At 40.6% G+C, this 19250-nt stretch overlaps 1 protein-coding gene across 1 annotated transcript in view; it reads right to left on the bottom strand.

Moving 5' to 3' along the window:
• npas4l (neuronal PAS domain protein 4 like) overlaps nt 1-12323 on the bottom strand; it is a 12693-nt gene extending 370 nt beyond the window's left edge. Inside the window, exons 1-9 of the mRNA XM_028820370.2 lie at nt 12242-12323; nt 11857-11985; nt 9238-9401; nt 8980-9125; nt 7947-8046; nt 7597-7840; nt 7340-7449; nt 5062-5197; nt 1261-2612 (exon numbers count right to left, since the gene is read on the bottom strand). Of these exons, the coding sequence (XP_028676203.2) occupies nt 1261-2612; nt 5062-5197; nt 7340-7449; nt 7597-7840; nt 7947-8046; nt 8980-9125; nt 9238-9401; nt 11857-11981 (2377 nt within the window). The 5' untranslated portion in view covers nt 11982-11985; nt 12242-12323. The remainder of the gene's footprint in view (nt 1-1260; nt 2613-5061; nt 5198-7339; nt 7450-7596; nt 7841-7946; nt 8047-8979; nt 9126-9237; nt 9402-11856; nt 11986-12241) is intronic.
• Nucleotides 12324-19250: the final 6927 nt, after the last annotated feature.

The raw sequence follows: 19250 nt of genomic DNA, 5'->3' as shown, positions 1-19250 counted from the left end.
CTGGGTTCCTTGAATTTAGAATAGAAATAATGCCGAGTATAACGTATATAAGGGAGGAACACAGCAAGAGAGTTAAAGGTTTGGGATTTCCCCTTAAATTGATATACAGTACAGTCGTCCCTCACCATATCGCGGTTCACCTATTGCGGCTTCACTGTATCGCGGGTTTTTTTAAATATATATTTATATATACTGTATATATACACTATTGGCTGATGGATGGGTACTGGTGAGTACCCATATAGAATTTTATATGTTGTTAAAATTACGTAGGTTTAAGAGTATAGAAAGTGTTTAAGAGCATAGGAAGTGTTTATAAGAGTGTGGGAAATGTTTATAAAGCCTTAAAATATATATAAATAATAAAATAAATATAAGGTTGCTATTTCGCAGTTTTCACCTATCTCGGGGGGGGGGGGGGGGTTGGCTCTGGAACATAACCCCCACGATAGGTCAGGGATGACTATACATTGATCTTCTTCTTTTTCTTTTGGCTGCTCCTGTTAGGGGTCACCACAGTAGATCATCTTCTTCCATATCTTTCTGTCCTCATCATCTTGCTCTGTTACCCCCATCACCTGCATGTCCTCTCTCACCACATCCATAAACCTTCGCTTAGGCCTTCCTCTTCTCCTCTTCCCTGGCAGCTCTATCCTTAGTATCCTTCTCCCAATATACCCAGCATCTCTCTTCTGCACATATCCAAGCCAACTCAATTTCGCCTCTCTGACTTTGTCTCCAAACTGTCCACCCTGAGCTGACCCTCTAATGTCCTCATTTCTGATCCTGTCCATCCTCGTCACACCCAATGCAAATCTTAGCATCTTTAACTCTGCCACCTCCAGCTCTGTCTCCTGCTTTCTGGTCAGTGCCACCGTCTCCAACCCATATAACATATCTGGTCTCACTACCGTCCTGTAGACCTTCCCTTTCCCTCTTGCTGATACCCGTCTGTCACAAATCACTCCTGACACTCTTCTCCACCCTGCCTGCACTCTCTTTTTCACCTCTCTTCCACTCTGTAAATTGATATACATTGATATTCCATCCATCCATTATCCAACCCGCTATATCCTAACTACAGGGTCACGGGGGTCTGCTGGAGCCAATCCCAGCCAGCACAGGGTGCAAGGCAGGAGACAAACCCTGGGCAGGGCGCCAGCCCACCGCAGATACATTGATATTATAGATAAATATTTATTTCATCAAAAATGTCACTTTAGTCTCAACACTTGACAATAAGCTGAACTTAAACTTTACCTCGCTCCTGGTTACTGTTCAGGTAGACATCTAGTTGATGTAGTTCATTAGGACAGCACACACACAGAGGCTTCAGCACGCAGGAGTCGCCCGCTGGGGGGTCTCTGCACAATTCACCCAGTCCGAGACTGGTATCCAGGATCCCCACTGAAACACTAAGAGATCTTTCAGCGCTGCTCTCCGAGGTTGTATGGTTGAATTGAGTTTTATCGGTGACTGTCACATGCGAAGATTCAGAGTCCGGGCAGATGGCAGCCGACATTGTGCTAGTGTGTAGTTGTGGCGCTGTATCAAGAGTTTTCAATATACTCTTTATCACGCTGTCATCCAGTACAGAATCTGGTGCAGATGTAAACAAGCCGGGGGAGCTATAGACATGTTGTTCTTCCCTATGAAGCTGAGGTATGATATCCACTGACTGGTAAGTGGCACTTTCCTTTAGAAGCGGTAACATTAACCTATAGGTATTAAAGCTTGAAGCTAATGAAGAGATTTGCCTTGCAAGAAGGCTGATCTCCGTCCGTTCTTCCTCACTGTACTGAAATGAGTTTTGTTCTGCGGGTGACACTTCTGTAGTCAGAATACCAGCAGGAGGCACAGCGACCGCTCTACTGGTGTGTGATACATAAGAGTCTGTGCTTTCTTGAAAGTTTTCAGAAATGCTGAAAGAGTCGACGTAAAAATTAAAGTCTGTTACACCAGCTGACATCTCTGGGAGAGTAATGCTGTCGGGGACTAGCTGAGCCTCATCCGAAGGTTTTGAGAAATCGTACGGAAATAAGTGACATTGTCTCCCCCCTTCGCTGTTTATTTCGGATATCAAGGCACCGTCCGTATTAAATACATCTTCCAGAGAGGAAGGCTGCATAGTCACTAAGTCAACAGACTCCACCAGGGGTTCGTTGTTAACCTCAACGGGGCAGTAAGAGTGTAGGCTTTCAAAGGATTCCAACAATCCGTCACTTTCAACTTGAGAATTTACAATGGAATCTTGATATAAAAAATATGACGAATGAACGTCTTCAGCCAGGAAAGAAGAACAGTCTGAACCAGGGCTGTACGGTGGAGTGCAGGATAAAGGTGTCTCATGTAGCATGTCACTCGAAAAGCTTCTTTCCGATGAGTCAACAAAAGGAGAATATATGCAAACACTAGGCAAGGAGCTCCTGTTCACTTTGGCCATTGGCTCTTCATCTGAATTTCTTGTATCCAGGTGTCTCTTTATACCAAATGCTTGCCCTCTGCCTCTTTTACTAATGTTCTGGATCGATGGATTCAAAATATTATGACAAACATAAGAGGTCTCTTCTTCTGGGTGAATATATGGACGCAGGAACAGGGCCTCTGCTTCACTGTGAAGAGATTAAAAATAAATAAATGCATGCAATTTATTTATAAAAATGATCCAACAGTTAGGGAATGAACTGCTCTTTGAGGGCTGAATATTTTTTCCAAAAAACATTTTCTGAAAAGCAATGGTTTCACACAGAAATCAATATAAAATGTCTGCTGCTGCATGCTGTGGCTTGCCAGTTTGCCAAGAATGTACGGCTGGCTTGCTGCCAGACTGTCTTCGCGTGGCTGGGGCAGCAGCAGCAATCACAGTCACAGTGCATTGCAATGTGGTTTCTACCTCTTATCATTGTTAAGTGGCACTTCTAATAATAATAATTCTTTGCATTTATATAACACTTTTCTCATTACTAAAAGCGCTCAGCGATTGCAGGTTATGGACCTGGCTCAAAGGCCCAACAGAGCAGAGTCCCTATTGGCATTTACGGGATTCGAACCGGCAACCTTTCGATTGCCAGTGCAGATCCCTAGCCTCAGAGCTATCACTCTGCCTATAAAACATTGTCAGTACCACGATTAGCTGGGGACCAAACAGCTGAAGCTGGAACCTCACATTCGTTTTCAATCACTTGTATCAAAATCGGTGTCCGACAAGTCATAGTCCAGTTCAGAGATAATAGGCAAAATGTTGTCTGTGGAGTGTTTTGCTTTACGCATTCGCTTTGACCTCTCGCCAGATGTCAGTCCCATTTTTGCCATTGTTTGCGCCTTGCTACTCAAGTGAGCACAGAAAATCTTGGTCAAACCAATGAATCTAACTTCCCTTCAGGCAACGAGACTCCAACTAAAACATAACAGTTGGTTTTGTCACAGTTTACAGTTGATTACCATCGTCTTCTCCGCCTTTTCACAAAAGTCGACATTAGCCCTGAAAGAGTTAAAATAACGCACCCTTCCCAATTCACAGTATTGTCTCGATCCAAGAAGTCTCAATACAGTGAACACAACTAATGTACCAGCAGAGGGAAACAAATGGATTTACTAAATTGCTTATCCTGCAAACCTGAAGTGAATTTCCTGCATTAGGAGGCAAGTGAATGCAGGACTCGTTTACATTTTTCATATACTTTCAGATCAGTTATAATTTAGCTGTAATATGTTCAATTAATGTTTCCAGCTACTCAACCCTGCCCGAGTACTTTTTAATAACACTACTTTGGGGGTTCCCCCCCTGCTCGCTTCGCTCACCAACCCCCCGGCCTGCGATACGCACCAGCCACTTCTCCTTTTGAATAGGGGGGTTGAACGCACCCCAAGGAGATGCGGCTGCTCCTCCGACATCCCCTCTTAAATGGCGATACAATGGGAAACAAATTGTTTTTGTTACCTCCTCTTTGCTCGATCAGCTGCTACTGCTCAGCCCCCCTCTTCACAACGCGAGCGGCAGAGACGTGAAGTGGCTGGCGCGTAGCGCAGGCCCTGGTGTTCAAGTGAAGCCAGCAGGGGGCGCTTTGAACATTTAACTCTTTCAGGGCTGATGTCGACTTTTGTCAAAAGGAGGAGCTGACGATGGTAAATCGACTGTAAACTGTGACAAAACCAACCGTTATGTTTTAGTTGGACTCTTGTTGTTAGAAGGAAAGTTGGATTCATTGGTTTGACCGAGATTTCCTGCACTCACGTGAGTAGCAAGGCGCAAACAACGGCAAAAATGGCACTGACATTTGGGGAGAGATCAAAGCAAAATACTCCGTGGACGATGTTTTGTCTATTATTTCTGAACTGGACTATGACTTGTCGGACTCAGATTTTGATACAAGTGATTGAAAACGACTGTGAGGTTCCAGCTTCAGCTGATTGGTCCCCAGCTAATCGTTGTATTGACTATGTTCGCCAGGGAGGACTGCCACTTAACAGTGATAAGTGGTAGAAACCAGATTGCAATGCACCGCAACTTTGTCCCAGCCACACAAAGATTTTTTAAATAAATATTCAGCCCTCAAAGATTTAAAAGCCTGTACAGCAGCTGTCCTACTCTTTGTCTTTTATTTCCGGCCCCGGGCCTGGTTAAATCCGTTGGCACAAAGTCTTGTGAGTTCTTGATATTTTTGAGTTTATAATTTAAAAACGGTTTAAGAATCTGAAAATCTAATAACATCACATTAAAGTTCGATAAATTCTGACAAGAATGATACCAAACAAATATATGTAGGTTTTAAAATAAGCCTGATTTAAAGCATGACAAAAATGTGACCTAAAATGTCACATAAAATAGGCTTAGGATTTTATATATAGAGAGTAGATAAAAACTCCCAAAATGGGCTCAATCAGATTTCAGCCATTGCCTAAAAGGTGCTTAAGGTATCTAATCAGTATTTATATAAAGTACACCTAAAATACATTTTCAAACTATTGTACAGAAAAACAATGCAATTTTAGAAATTTCAATTGTTCCCAGTGTTGAAAAATGGACAAAGCGGGCTTAACAAAAAACATAAGCACACCTACCTAATGATGAAGGTGGTACATGCCACTGACTGGCTTTCTGACATATAGAGGGCTCTAATGTAGACCCAGGTCCAGCCATGAACCTTTTGGTGCAGCCGGACGACCATTTCAACATTTGAGACTTCATTCCTTTTTACTGTAAATGAAAATTACATATCAGCAAATACAGATAAAGGAAACTACTGCAATGTAAGTAACAACAGATGTATAACTGATGTTTATACTTTATAAAGAGTTACAGAAAAAGAAGTGCGTTTACACTACATAGCAAAAAAAAGAAAACGTGACTATTAATAAACATCTAAAATAGAGTATAAAACAGGAATGACGACCAAAAGATGAATTCATTCAATAGTCTGTCATTGTTTAATCCAACATAATTTAGCAGAAGAAAACTCAAAATGTGGTAATATTGCCTACATTTTACATCAAGTTGATAAACTTAAGAAAATATTCTTTTATATTATTAGTTTTGAAGATTATTTCCTTACATACTGGTATCTAAAGGTTTGGGAAACTACAAGCAGGTGTTATGCATTCTGATTTTATGAAACATTTGATAACATATAACTGACAAATCAGTCAGTCATTGTCCAAACGCTACAACCTAACACAGGGTCACGGGGGTCTGCTAGAGCCAATCCCAAACAAACCAGGGCAGGGCGCCAGCCCACTGTCGGGCGCACACACCAAGCGCACACACACACACTAGGGACAATTTAGGATCGCCAATGCACCTAACCTGCATGTCTTTGGACTGTGGGAGGAAAGACACAGCAGACACGGGGAGAACATGCAAACTCCACACAGGGAGGACCCGGGAAGCGAACCCCCAGGTCTCCTTACTGTGCTACCACTGCGCCACCGTGCTGCCCAACTGATAAATCAATATGTTGTAATAGTATCAAAGCAAAAACTGATCATTTATTAGGAGGGGCAGAAAAGGAATGTTAGGAAGGACATAATCATTGAATTAGGCCTCAGCTACTTAAATTGGGCAAAATCACTCATGTCATTTGTATTTTTTGTAATACTTTATCCAGGCACATTACTGAACAGAGGGCTATATCTATAATGATAATCATAATAATAATTACATTTATATAGTGGGCAGCACGGTGGTGCAGTGGGTAGCGCTGCTACCTCACAGTTAGGAGACCTGGGTTCATTTCCCAGGTCCTCCCGGTGTGGAGTTTGCATGTTCTCCCCGTGTCTGCATGGGTTTCCTCCCACAGTCCAAAGACATGCAGGTTAGGTGCATTGGCAACTCTAAATTGTCCCTAGTGTGTGTTTGGTGTGTGTGTGTGTGTGTGTACCCTGCGGTGGGCTGGCGCCCTGCCCGGGGTTTGTTTCCTGCCTTGCGCCCTGTATTGGCTGGGATTGGCTCCAGCAGACCCCCGTGACCCTGTAGTTAGGATATGGCGGGTTGGATAATGGATGGATGGATTTATATGGTGCTGTTCTCACTACTCAAAGCACGTAATCAGAGGGGAACCACTTCAACCACCACCAATGTGTAGCAACCACCTGGATGATGCATCGCGAGTCATTATTGCACCAGAACACTCAACACACATTAGCTACTAGGTGGTGAAGTGGTGAGAGAGACAGACAATTTGAGACAGGGGGTGATTATTCTTATTCTTTCTTACCATATCCGGCGCCGCCGAGAGTGGCAGCCTTTTCAGCAGCTCCGTTGTGAATTTCCCCTTGGGATTAATAAAGTATCTATCTATCTATCTATTAGGGGGCCAGAATGACGAGGACATGGAGGACAGTTTAGCCAGGACATCAGGATACACCCTACTCTTTACAAAGGATGCCCAGGGATCTTGAATGACCACAGAGAATCAGGACCTCAGTTTTACGTCTCATCTGAAGGACAATGCCATATTTTTAGCACAATGTCCCCATCACTGCACTGGGGCATTGAGATCCACATCTAAACCAAAGGGTTTGTAACCCTACTGGACTCACCAACACCTCTTCCAGCAGCAACCCAAGCTTGTCCTAGATGGGATGGGCCCGAAGACACTTAACTTCAGATGGATGACCTTTTTTGAAGTGCGTGTGGCATGGAATACCTCTGTTCTCTCTTGACAGTTTTCTACCAAGATGTAAATTCAATCATCTAGTCCCCTAACTCAGAACACACGCACACACACACACACACACACACACACACACACACACACACACACACACACACACACACACACACACACAGAGACACATGTAACTCTGAAGTGGAAAAAAAATACAAAATGAGAAAACTTACACAGCATTTTATGTTTGATCACAGCCACTTTTAGATCTTCAGGGTGAAGCAGATGGTACCAAGATTGATCAGCGAGCTCGTCTGCAGAATATCCCAGATGGCAAAACAAACTATAAACAAAGAACAGGGGAATCAAATATACAGTATCTCTGAGGGCAAAAGCCTTTTGTGCCCATTTAACAGTAAAGAATAATTACTTCATATTAAAACACAAACTTACTGATGAACTGGAAATCGTATAAATAATTGTACATTACCTCTTAGGGACTTCAGCAAACTTCATATCCAGGTGATGAAGCGTTTTGAACTGATTCACCCACAAACAAGTTTCGACATCTTGCAGCCGGTTTACGGTAGGGGTGCACAGGGCAATGAAAACTGGACTGGAATTCATGATCATAGAAATGTTTTGAAACCTGCCCTGGACCAGCATTGAACAGTTATTGCCGTGCTTCATACGGAATGTCTTAGAAGTGTGCATGTGACACACAAAAGAGATTTCTACAAAAAGAAAACAAAACAAAACATAAGTATAGCAGGCATCTGTAATTTGTGAAAGACGTCAAATATGCAGATTACAAAGTATGCATTGTTGGTGGAGTCATACCTCCTTCCAGTGAAGAATCTGAACGAAGCTTTTCCTTTACCAATGCCTGATCAGTATGTTCAATAATGTCATAAAAACTATCGTTTTGCAATAAATCCACCTGCCCACCAAAAAAAAAAAAGAAAATTGAACAAAGGTTAGCCACCCAGCCATCTTTACAAACAAACTTTTCCTCCTCACAGTCACAGGCAGCCAGAGCCTAAGCTAGAAATGCCACCATAACAGAAAATACAGACCAGGGCAATTTTTGCCGATAAACATCATAACAGTCTGTGTTTAGACTGTGAAAGGATATTACAAAGGAATTTCATAAAACACACACACAGACGCTTTTATATCAGATTCTCAAATCATGAGAAGTTGTGTTGGAAAATATCATGGTAAGTACAATTTTAGTGTATCTCTTTAAATACAATTTAAAACATCATATAAACAAAACCATCCATCCATTATCCAACCTGCTACTGTATATCCTAACTACAGGGGCACGGGGGTCTGCTGGAGCCAATCCCAGCCAACACAGGGCACAAGGCAGGAAACAAACCCCAGGCAGGGCGCCAGCCCACCACAGGGCACACACCCACACACACACCAGAGACAATTTAGGATTGCCAATGCACCTAACCTACATGTCTTTGGACTGTGACACGGGGAGAACATGCAAACTCCTAACTGCAAGGCAGCAGCGTTACCCATTGCGCCACCGTGCTGCCCCTAAACAAAACCATTTAAAATATTAACTTTATCATACAAACTATTTATGTTTTAATAATGGTAAAAAAAAATTTGTAAATGCACATTTTTAACTGAAAAAACAAACAACAGTACAGAAAATATTTCATTCAATCAATAATCCTTTCATGACCGTAACTATATGCCACATATATGCTTCTTTTTTTAGTACTGGTTTGAATTGCTCAGTAAACTTAATGGAACCTATCATAAAAAGTAACGACTATCTTCTCAGTAAACGTTTACAAAAATCCAACCCCTCTTTTATACAAGTCAAACAGATCAGCAAATTTGAACATACCATGGAGATACCAAGATATTCTGTCACGTTATCCGAGATATACGTCAGTTTTCCCTCACTTGACACAGCAACAACAAAACCAGGAAGAGCTTGTAGGAAGTCTTCATGTGGAATTGGAGATGCTGCTTCACTTTCCCTTCGAATCTCTGAATAAAGTATAGCAATTTAAACAATGCACAGTGTTAGTTCAGCTTTGGAATTATTCAAAGGAATTTAAATTCAAAATTACAGAAACTAAATACGAGCATAATGGCTTACCTTGCCATAGCAAAGACTTTCTGATGTAGGCACAGACAACGGACATGGTGTGCAGGTAAGACAGATGTTCCTTTTCTTCTTCAGAGATGGGAAGCAAAGCTCGCATGCTCCTGATTTCTGTGTTTATGTGGTCTCTTCTAGCCTTGGATGCTCCTTTGGTTGATCTGTGTGACCAAGATTATACAATTCAGCTTCAGAGAAACACACAGCAATCAATTCCATACACACATTACTTGAGAAGTGCCAAAGTAAATGTAAACTGTCTATATTTAGTGGGAATTGTCATTTTTGAATGATGATCTTTAAGGAAAACTATGCTGTAGCTTATACTCTGATAACTGTTAAGTGTTGACATGTGCTGGATGGAGAATTGTCTTCAATGCAAAATTAAATGAAAGCCTAGCAAGCAAGGTACTTTGCGTCATACTGCATAGAGAATGGCATATAAAATTGTCAACAGAGATTAAAACACAAATGAAAATGAATTTGAGTCATAGCTGCCTCATATGTGTAAGGTAGCCTTTTATTATGTTGAAATTCTTATTTGATTTAATATTTCTAATGAAATGTTATTACTGCATGGTGGTGTGAGAACAAACATTTACCGAATAACAAAATAAAACATAAAGGCATATGCATATACATAATCTGTATCAGACCTCCAACAGATAATAATCTTATTGTATTACACTGCAATACATTTATTAAAAGATTCACTCATTTTCATTTGTCATTACGGAGATTCAGAGAGATTGTGCTTATGCCAGTTGTAATTAAAACAAAGCAAGAGCCAATCCCTGACATGACGCCAGTCCACACCTAACAAGAATAATAATAATACATTTTATTTATATAGTGCCTTTCCCATGCTAGGCACAACTCTGCACATATCCATCTTTTTAATGGATCCATTTTTGGAATCAACAGTCCAAACAGCAAAAGGTTATGTTTTTTGACTTATATAATGCCAATTTAGATTGAGCAGTAAATCGACTCAGATAATTTAGTATAACACAATGCTCTCTGGTGCTATAAAAAAAAAAAATCTCTTTAAAGAAATGAATAATAACGTTTACAGTTGAATGCAGGTAAATTAAGTCTGTTTTTTCCGGCCCTCTAAAGTATACTGGCCATGGCTGGATATTCCGTTAACATGAAATACTGTATATAACATTTTAGCCAAAGTAACTGAATCTCATCGTGGCAGGTCACTTAACTGTCATATTTATAAAAAGTGCATGGTTACAACTTGCATTACAATTGAAAAACTATCTAAGTGCTCCACACTGTCTTCAGGGGAAAGTAATATATAGGAATAAAGTGAAATGAACAGAAACATGCTAGGGTGCCTACAGGTCCTTTATTAAATAATTAGTCGTGTACAATTCTAATCTCTTTACAATTTGTAAATGCTTATACTTTTTTAATTTACTTATAGATAATTCTTGTTATATGTAAATTTGTGCATTTTTTTACTCTGCAGTTTCTTTCAGGATTAATGAAGTTTCTATATATGTAAGAAATGTCTCTATACACACAGTATGTTATATACAACTACAGTATATACAGTATAATACTTTTCCGGGCTTGGTTTTCAGCACTGCAATCATTTAAGTTTTACTACATAAGGATCTGGCATACTTCTATTTTAAAAGAATTTATTCATCTATTTTTGAAGATACTTTTCCATTAGGTGTTCATGGAAATCTGGAGCCTATCCTGGCAGTTAAAGCCATTAGCAATCCTGCATGTAATGGGGACACTATTCCACAGCTAAGCATATTCACTTACAGTGGATCTAATCGGGATTACCAGTCTGTTCTGGGGGAGAAAACATGAAATCCCCTGTGCAAACCGTAACAAATCTGCAGAGAGCATGCAAGCCTCACACAGAAGGTAACTCTTCTGGCTTCTTCTACTGGCAAATAAAGAAGGTTGCAAGTACTGTGGTGTGGCAATTCTAACCACATTACCACTTTCTCTACACTATTCCCGCTGCTACCAAGATTGGTTCCACAACCCTTTACTTATAAAATAGCTGGTCTGAAAAAAAACGTATGTTTTCTAATTTTTATGTCTCCCTTAATCAAATTAAATGAGAATAGCCTGAGTAATAAAGTTTCTCCTAAAATTGTGTAAAGTCTCATCAACTTTGATAAATACTTCATTTTGTTGCATATATTGTAGAAGCGTGTGCAAGTAGCAACAAATACACACACATATTATATATATATATATATATATATATATATATATATATATATATATATATATATAGATAGATAGATAGATAGATAGATAGATAGATAGATAGATAGATAGATAGATAGATAGATAGATAGATAGACTTCAGACGATGAGGTTGTGGGTTCAAATCCAGTGACCATAAGCAAGTCACTTCACCTGCTTGTGCTCCAACTGGAAAAACAAAATAAATATAAAAGTTGTATCTCAGATGTTGAAAGTCGCCGTTATTATATGCGTCAGCTAACTAATACGTGATAATAATATATTAAGTACTGGCATCAATAAGTGAACGATCCTTTGAGGTTTTGCAGACGAACAGCACAAAGGGCACATCGGCAAATATCAGTTACACATCGGCCTCGGCGACCCTACCTGAAAGGCTTTAAAGTGGTCCTTTCCGCAGTGACTGTCCTTGCGGCGAAGCATCCCGGTTTGCGCTGGGGACCCTCGGGCTGGGCAGCATCGGGAGTGATGAAGTTTCTGCAGCTCACCGTCATTGTCCTGTAGGAAAGATTCGAACACAGGCGTCAAGCGTTGTACAACTCAACATTAAACATGTGTCATCGCATTAGTCACTGTCGCCTCATGCCTAATAATGCACAATGTACTAAAGTTTGGTCCCAAAAATAATGCAAACTTTGCAAAGATGTGATCGTAACTCCACCTTAAATGCTGCTCATGCGCACGAATCATTAAGGTGTACTTTTAAGTGTACTACGATCTCGGACGTACACCTGCAGCTTCTAGCGCACTTTACCTCACTGGCCGCTGCCGCCTAGCTCCTCTGGCTGGCGGACTGGCCTCGGGCCCTTTTTATATGTTGTCCGGCCAGAGGGTGAACCTGATACTGTGTTTGAAACTCAGCGTGTGTATTTTGTGACGCAATGCCAAGCGCGAGGTTATTTTTAGCAAGTCGCAGTTTAAAAATAACCGCCGCGAGACAGCGCCCCCTGGGAGACGCGCTGGAATATTCGGACTGTGCTCGAGTGGGCGGGGAGAAGGGCGTCGCGCGCGCCCGTAGACTGAGTGATGAGCCTCCCTGCAGAAGCGGCCGCCGCCGCGCAAGACTTATCATTGATCCCTTTGATCGTGGCCTATAGTGGCCGCTGGCGAAGTGGCTATGGCGTGTGTTATCTCTGCATAATGAAGCTGCCCTAATCAGAAAGTGCAGCTGCCTGCATCCAAGCGCGAAGTGGCAAGGCGTGATGAATCACGGAGGCGAGCGCCGGCAGAGGGCCACGCGGGAGGCGAGTCGAGCATTTCCTGCCCGTGCCACTCTTGTTTATTTACCATTCGCCAAGGGCTCCATGTCGCATGTCACATCGTGACGAGGCAGCGGGCACGACCACAGCCTCGAATGTTTGCATAGGACACCCTAGAAGCTGCAAAAATAAACGGAGCGGGAATGGCATTGAGAGCAGGTTGGAAGCTTGTTTAATCGACTGTCTAATGTCATGTTATTCGATTTAAACACGTGCAGGAGCACTAGCGGTGACAGGACGATATGAGTGATGGGACGGTAATTGACACTGCACGTTTGTATGGGGGGCTTATTTGTGGCCTTGTGGTACATTTGAGAATAAACTGAACAGAAACATGTATAAAGGAACTTTTAATTAATAAGGAATGAATGTACCGATTTGCCATTTGAGTTTGATTTATATTTTATTGTAACAAAATAATTAAAATAAAGCCACCTTATGGCTAATATGAAACTCAAATCAGTTATAGACCGAATAAACCAAAAACAAAGCATTCATAATACAGGCCCTCAATGAAAATCATGAAATGTCATAAACCTTCTTTCAGGTGGTGAGCAACGTCGGTCCTGGGGGGGGGGGGGGGGGGCTGCAGGTTTTTGTTCCAACCCAGTTGCTTAAATATGAGGGACGTTGCAAGTTTCCACACTTTTTTTTTTAACTATTTATTAAGAATTTCAAAAACAAATTACATCACTTTTCTACATAGTCACCCTCCTTTGCGATGCAACGTTCCCAGCGTCATACCAATTTTTTAATGCCCAGTTACTCCTCCTCCTTCTGCCTTCACCGTTCCCAAGAAAAATATAAAAGTGCAGAAACTTTTTGAACGTCCCTTGTAGAAACCAGTCCTTACCGATGACAGGTCTTATTTAATTTCAAGGCTTGTTAGTGTTTTAACTCTGCCATGTCGGGTTATTCTCGTATCATACATTTTGTTTTTCTTTCCAACGATATCATCCAAACGATTAGAAATTCCCAGTTCTTCACTCTTTTCTCTTCAGTTTCCTTCCAAATATTTTATTATACCAGATAGTGCATGATGAATACACACAGGTGTAAATGGACTCAAATTAAATGGAGAACTGCTGGGTCCTTTGTCATCTCCATCTTATCTATAATAAGGAGCAACTCAAAAGACTAAAATAAATAATTAAGGGTGGGAAATCTAAACAAGTGAGACAACTAAAATCCATCCATCCACTATCCAACCCGCTATAACCTAACTACAGGGTCACGGGGGTCTGCTGGAGCCAATCCCAGCCAACACAGGTCACAAGGCAGGAAAAAAACCCCAGGCAGGGCGCCAGCCCACCGCAGGGCACACACACGCACGCACACACTAGGGACAATTTAGGATCGCCAATGCACCTAACCTGCATGTCTTTGGGGACACGGGGAGAACATGCAAACTCCACGCAGAGAGGACCTGGGAAGCGAACCCGGGTCTCCTGAGAAGCAGCAGCGCTACCACTGCGCCACCCGACAACTAAAATGAAGCACTAAAATGTTACTTAAGCAATAAGTGCTTCATCAGCAATACTAACTTCTTATTAAGAACTGGGTTGGAACAAAAACCTGCAGCCCTCCAGGACTGACGTTGCTCACCAATCAGTCTTAGACCAAGTAGAGTGAACTTGCCAAATATTAATCATACAAACATGAAACGTAACACAGATATACACTGAACAAGACGTTTCAAATATTTCATGTGATTTTTATATATTTTTGAATACTGAATTTTAAATGAAAACCATTTTTCTTCAGAACATTTTCTCACAAAACACATTTTTAGCTGTCAATTGGTTTTTTTTAAATAGTTTTTTGTGCTTTAATTAATTAAATATCAGCATTTTATTTAAATGTCTTTGAATGTAATACTTTTTAATATTAAACTCTATGTTTAAAGCAAAACAGTGAGAAAATGAACTACAGTGAGCACCATTGGGTCAGATAGATAGATAGATAGATAGATAGATAGATAGATAGATAGATAGATAGATAGATAGATAGATAGATAGATAGATAGATAGATAGATTATTAATCCCAATGGGAAATTCACATTCTTCAGCAGCAGCATACTCATACAATAAATAATATTAAATTAAAGAATGATAATAATGCAGGTTAAAAAACAGACAATAACTATGTATAATGTTAAATGTTAACGTTTACCCCCCCGGATGGAATTAAAGAGTCGCATAGTTTGGGGGAGGAACGATCTCCTCAATCTGTCAGTGGAGCAGGACAGTGACAGCAGTCTGTCGCTGAAGCTGCTCTTCTGTCTGGAGATGATACTATTTAGTGGATGCAGTGGATTCTCCATAATTGATAGGAGCCTGCTGAGCGCCCTTCGCTCTGCCACAGATGTTAAACTGTCCAGCTCCATGCCAACAATAGAGCTTGCCTTCCTCACCAGTTTGTCCAGACGTGAGGCGTCTTTCCTCTTAATGCTGCCTCCCCAGCACACCACTGCGTAGAAGAGGGCGCTCGCCACAACTGTCTGATAGAACATCTGCAGCATCTTATTGCAGATGTTGAAGGACGCCAGCCTTCTAAGGTAGTATAACCGGCTCTGTCCTTTCTTGCACAGCGCATCAGTATTGGCAGTCCAGTCTAATTTGTCGTGGCATAGTATGTAGTATGTATGTATGTAGTATGTAGCGACGTGAAATTTCAGTGTGTATCTTACGGTGTCAGCAGTCAGGGCAGACAAAACTTCCATGTTTTCTCTGTTTGTGGGACAGCAAAGCCAACAATTAAACTTTGGGTTAGGAAGGAATGGCCAGCTACGAAACAGCAATAGCTTGGTGCCAAAAACACTATCAGACTTGGCTTGGTGGGTCCTGGTGCTCCTAACCACCTCTTTATATCACGCTTGCTTTAATGTAAGACCTGTTGTATGTATTTTGGCTGAAGGTTTGTCTGTGGCTAATATGAAACAGGGCATTTTTTCTGGACCTGGTATTAGAAAACTGACTTCTGATGCAGAATCAGAGGATGCAATGAACAACCTGGAACAAGAGTCTTGGGTATCCATCAATGAAGTCATTTCTAAGTGTTTAGTTTACAATAAAGATTCAAATTCTGAAGAAATTGTGAAAAATATACTGGTTAAGTTTAGGGAATGGAGTTGTAATGTGAGTCTCCACGTTCACTATTTGGAATTTTGGAGCAGTGAGTGAAGGGCAAGCTGAAAGATTCCATCAGGCTGTCATAATCAGAATACACTTTACTGGCCAGGTACACCATTGTGTACTAGGGATTTGTCTCAGTAGTATTGATGCAATATACAAGGACAACACAGAACACAAAAGATAGACATAGAAAGAAAAAATGTCATGTAGCATGCAAGGACAATACAAAATACAAAGAGATAAAATAGGATTTAAACTGTCCAGACATCTGGTGTGCAGATATACTGAGATACTGAGTAGAAGCTCAGACCTGATTAGTCTGAATAACTGCACGTGGTAATAAACTGTTTAGGTCTTTTTAAACTGCCTTTCCCAAGGGTTTCTCCATTTTTTCCCTACGAGGTTTTTTTTGGAAGTTTTTCCTTGTCTTCTTAGAGAGTCAAGGCTGGGGGGCTGTCAAGAGGCAGGGCCTGTTAAAGCCCATTGCGGCACTCCTTGTGTGATTTTGGGCTGCACAAAAATAAATTGTATTGTGCTGTTTTAGCTTTCATATTGTATGAAGGTGTTTGTCGGAGGGAAAGCTTTAGAACAGGTGATGCTTTGGGTGAGTCGGATCAACAATGAAGGACATGGATGAAGGACAATGAACAACAATCAGCAATCAAAGACAAGAACCGAAGATACCGGGACAATTGGGATGTCAGACGTTTACTGGACAATTGTACATCAGGCCAACACTACAAATGGCAGGCCATCAAACAAAGTTTTGGACCTAAAAAAAAAAAAAGAAATGAGACAAACTAGAGAAGGTATATGTACGTCAATGAATATACAGTATATTGTTGTTATCTTTACATAAGGGCAGCACAGTGGTGCAGTGGCTGCTGCCTCGCAGTTAGGAAACCTGGGTTTGCTTCCCGGGTCCTCCCTGTGTGGAGTTTGCATGTTCTCTCCGTGTCTGTGTGGGTTTCCTCCCACAGTCCAAAGACATGCAGGTTAGGTGGATTGGTGATCCTAAATTGTCCCTAGTGTGTGTCCTGCGGTGGGCTGGCATCCTGCCCGGGGTTTGTTTTTTGCCTTGTGCCCTGTGTTGGCTGGGTTTGGCTCCAGAAGACCCCTGTGACCCTGTAGTTAGGATACAGCGGGTTGGATAATGGATGGATCTTTACATAAGAAAAATTAAATTGAGTAAATATTTTCATGTTATTTTGATTTAGAACAATATTGCATACATGAATAAACTGTGCATAAATTGTAATTACAATTCTTTTCAGTTTTTCACTTAAATTTGACATGTTGGAAATATTTATTTATATGTTATTGTATAAGTGAATGCAAATAAAAACAAGTATTCACAATTAAAATGATTTTTGTGAATTAATTTTGCAGACCTGTATAATGTTATATATTTGTTATCACACCATAGCAAAGGTCAGAAAAATATACTGTGTCAAAAAAAAATCACTTGAATCATATAAAGTGTCCTTCCATTGATACAGTATACTATTACAAATACAGTGTAATTAAATTAGAACAACAAAAACTCGGATTTAATTCTGGACTGAAAGAATGTCAGGCATTAACTATACAGAATTAGATACATATACATTTTTTTCTTATCAATATGTCTCTGAATACACTAAATAGTGATTATTAATTGCATCAAAAATTGAAAGGTAAATAAATATATCTGAGCTAAACAATTCCCCCATTTTGTTTTTACACATTTGGTATGTTCACCTAACTTAAAAGTTTATATTTTCACACAGACCAATTGAACTGAAGTAAAATCTTAATTAAAATCCCTTGTTTCTTTTCATAGAGATGCAGGGAAGTAAAAGTAACATAATAATTGCAAGATCAAAGTTTTCCTGTTCAGCGTGAAGTTTTCCTTTTTAAACCCCTCAGGTGTCTCTAAGTGTAGCTGCATCCCTTGAACTTGCTTTAAGTGAGTGAAAACGTGTGCATGCGTATACGGGACCTTTCAATAAACAGGCATTCTGCATTGGCTGGCTCCTGCTTCACCTGGGATAGATTCTGAAAATGAATTTATATCAAAAATGGACACTGTGCTTTTAAAGACAAACATGTAAATGGAACTAGTATTTTTGCTTCAAACTGATAACTACATAATACAATTAGATTTGATATACACAATTGTTTAATATAGATTAGTGAGAGGGTGCTTCAAAAAGTTGATTGGAGCACATGAATTAAAGCTTGCTACTTGATTTATACTTATACTTATATATCCATCCATTATCCAACCCGCTATATCCTAACTACAGGGTCACGGGGGTCTGCTGGAGGCAATCCCAGCCAACACAGGGCACAAGGCAGGAAACAAACCCCGGGCAGGGCGCCAGCCCACCGCATATACTTATATACTGTATTTATATTTACTTTTGATTTATTTGATTTTATGTTCTCTAAAATCTTAATTAAAATCCCTCGCTTCTTTTCATAGAGATGCAGGGAAGTATAAAGTAACAAAATAATCACAAGCTCATAAACAGAACATTCTCAAACAATCCTAATCCAGTTCAGTGTTTGGAATACGCCTGTCCCTACCGCTTTGGACAAGAAGCCATGGAAGGGGTCATCAGTCCATCACCGAGTCCATTCTTGCACACGCCACGCTTGTACTTATAAAGGGTCAATTTAGATCTGACAATGAACCTAACTTGCCCATCTGTGAGGATGTGGAAAGATAACTAGAAAACCGAGACTTTAAACCACACAGAGGCAGGAAGAACATTCAAATTCCACACAAACAGTGACTGGGCTCAGGATCAAAACCCAGGAATTGCAGTAACCAGAGTGTCTTTGTCTGCGTGTTTCATGACATTACAGAGACTTGTTTTTTTTTTTTTAAACTGTCAATGTAGATTTAGATTAATACGAGAGGCATTCAGTTATAAACAGGAATTTTCATGCTTTGTTCTTATAAAAAGTGCAAGGCAGACCTGACTCATTGGACAAACCCATCCATGGTTGCAGTTGTCATTATTAGTGCCAGCTGCTCTCCCCCCACCCCACCACCCCCCCATTCTAGTCAGTTGTAATCAACATGTCGGAGCTGGAGGTACAAAGTAGTGTTGCGCAGCACATTATTATATCTTTGACAAATGAAGGAGTCATTCCATCTCAGATTTATTTGAGACTTAAAAATCAGTTTGGGGACAAGTGTCTCTCTCTCTCAGTCTAGAGTGTATGATTCGTGCAAGTCATTCAGACAGCGACTATCATCTCTTCGGTCCACTTAAGGAGTTTTTAGGTGGGATAAAATTCAAGTCGAATGAGGAGGTTATTGACACTGTGCAAGAATGGGTCAACATGCAGTCAAAAGACTTCTACTCTTCTAGGATT

Source organism: Erpetoichthys calabaricus, chromosome 15, assembly GCF_900747795.2.
Source record: "Erpetoichthys calabaricus chromosome 15, fErpCal1.3, whole genome shotgun sequence".
Classification (NCBI taxonomy): Eukaryota; Metazoa; Chordata; class Cladistia; order Polypteriformes; family Polypteridae; genus Erpetoichthys; species Erpetoichthys calabaricus.
This window is presented reverse-complemented; position numbering and strand designations above follow the sequence as displayed.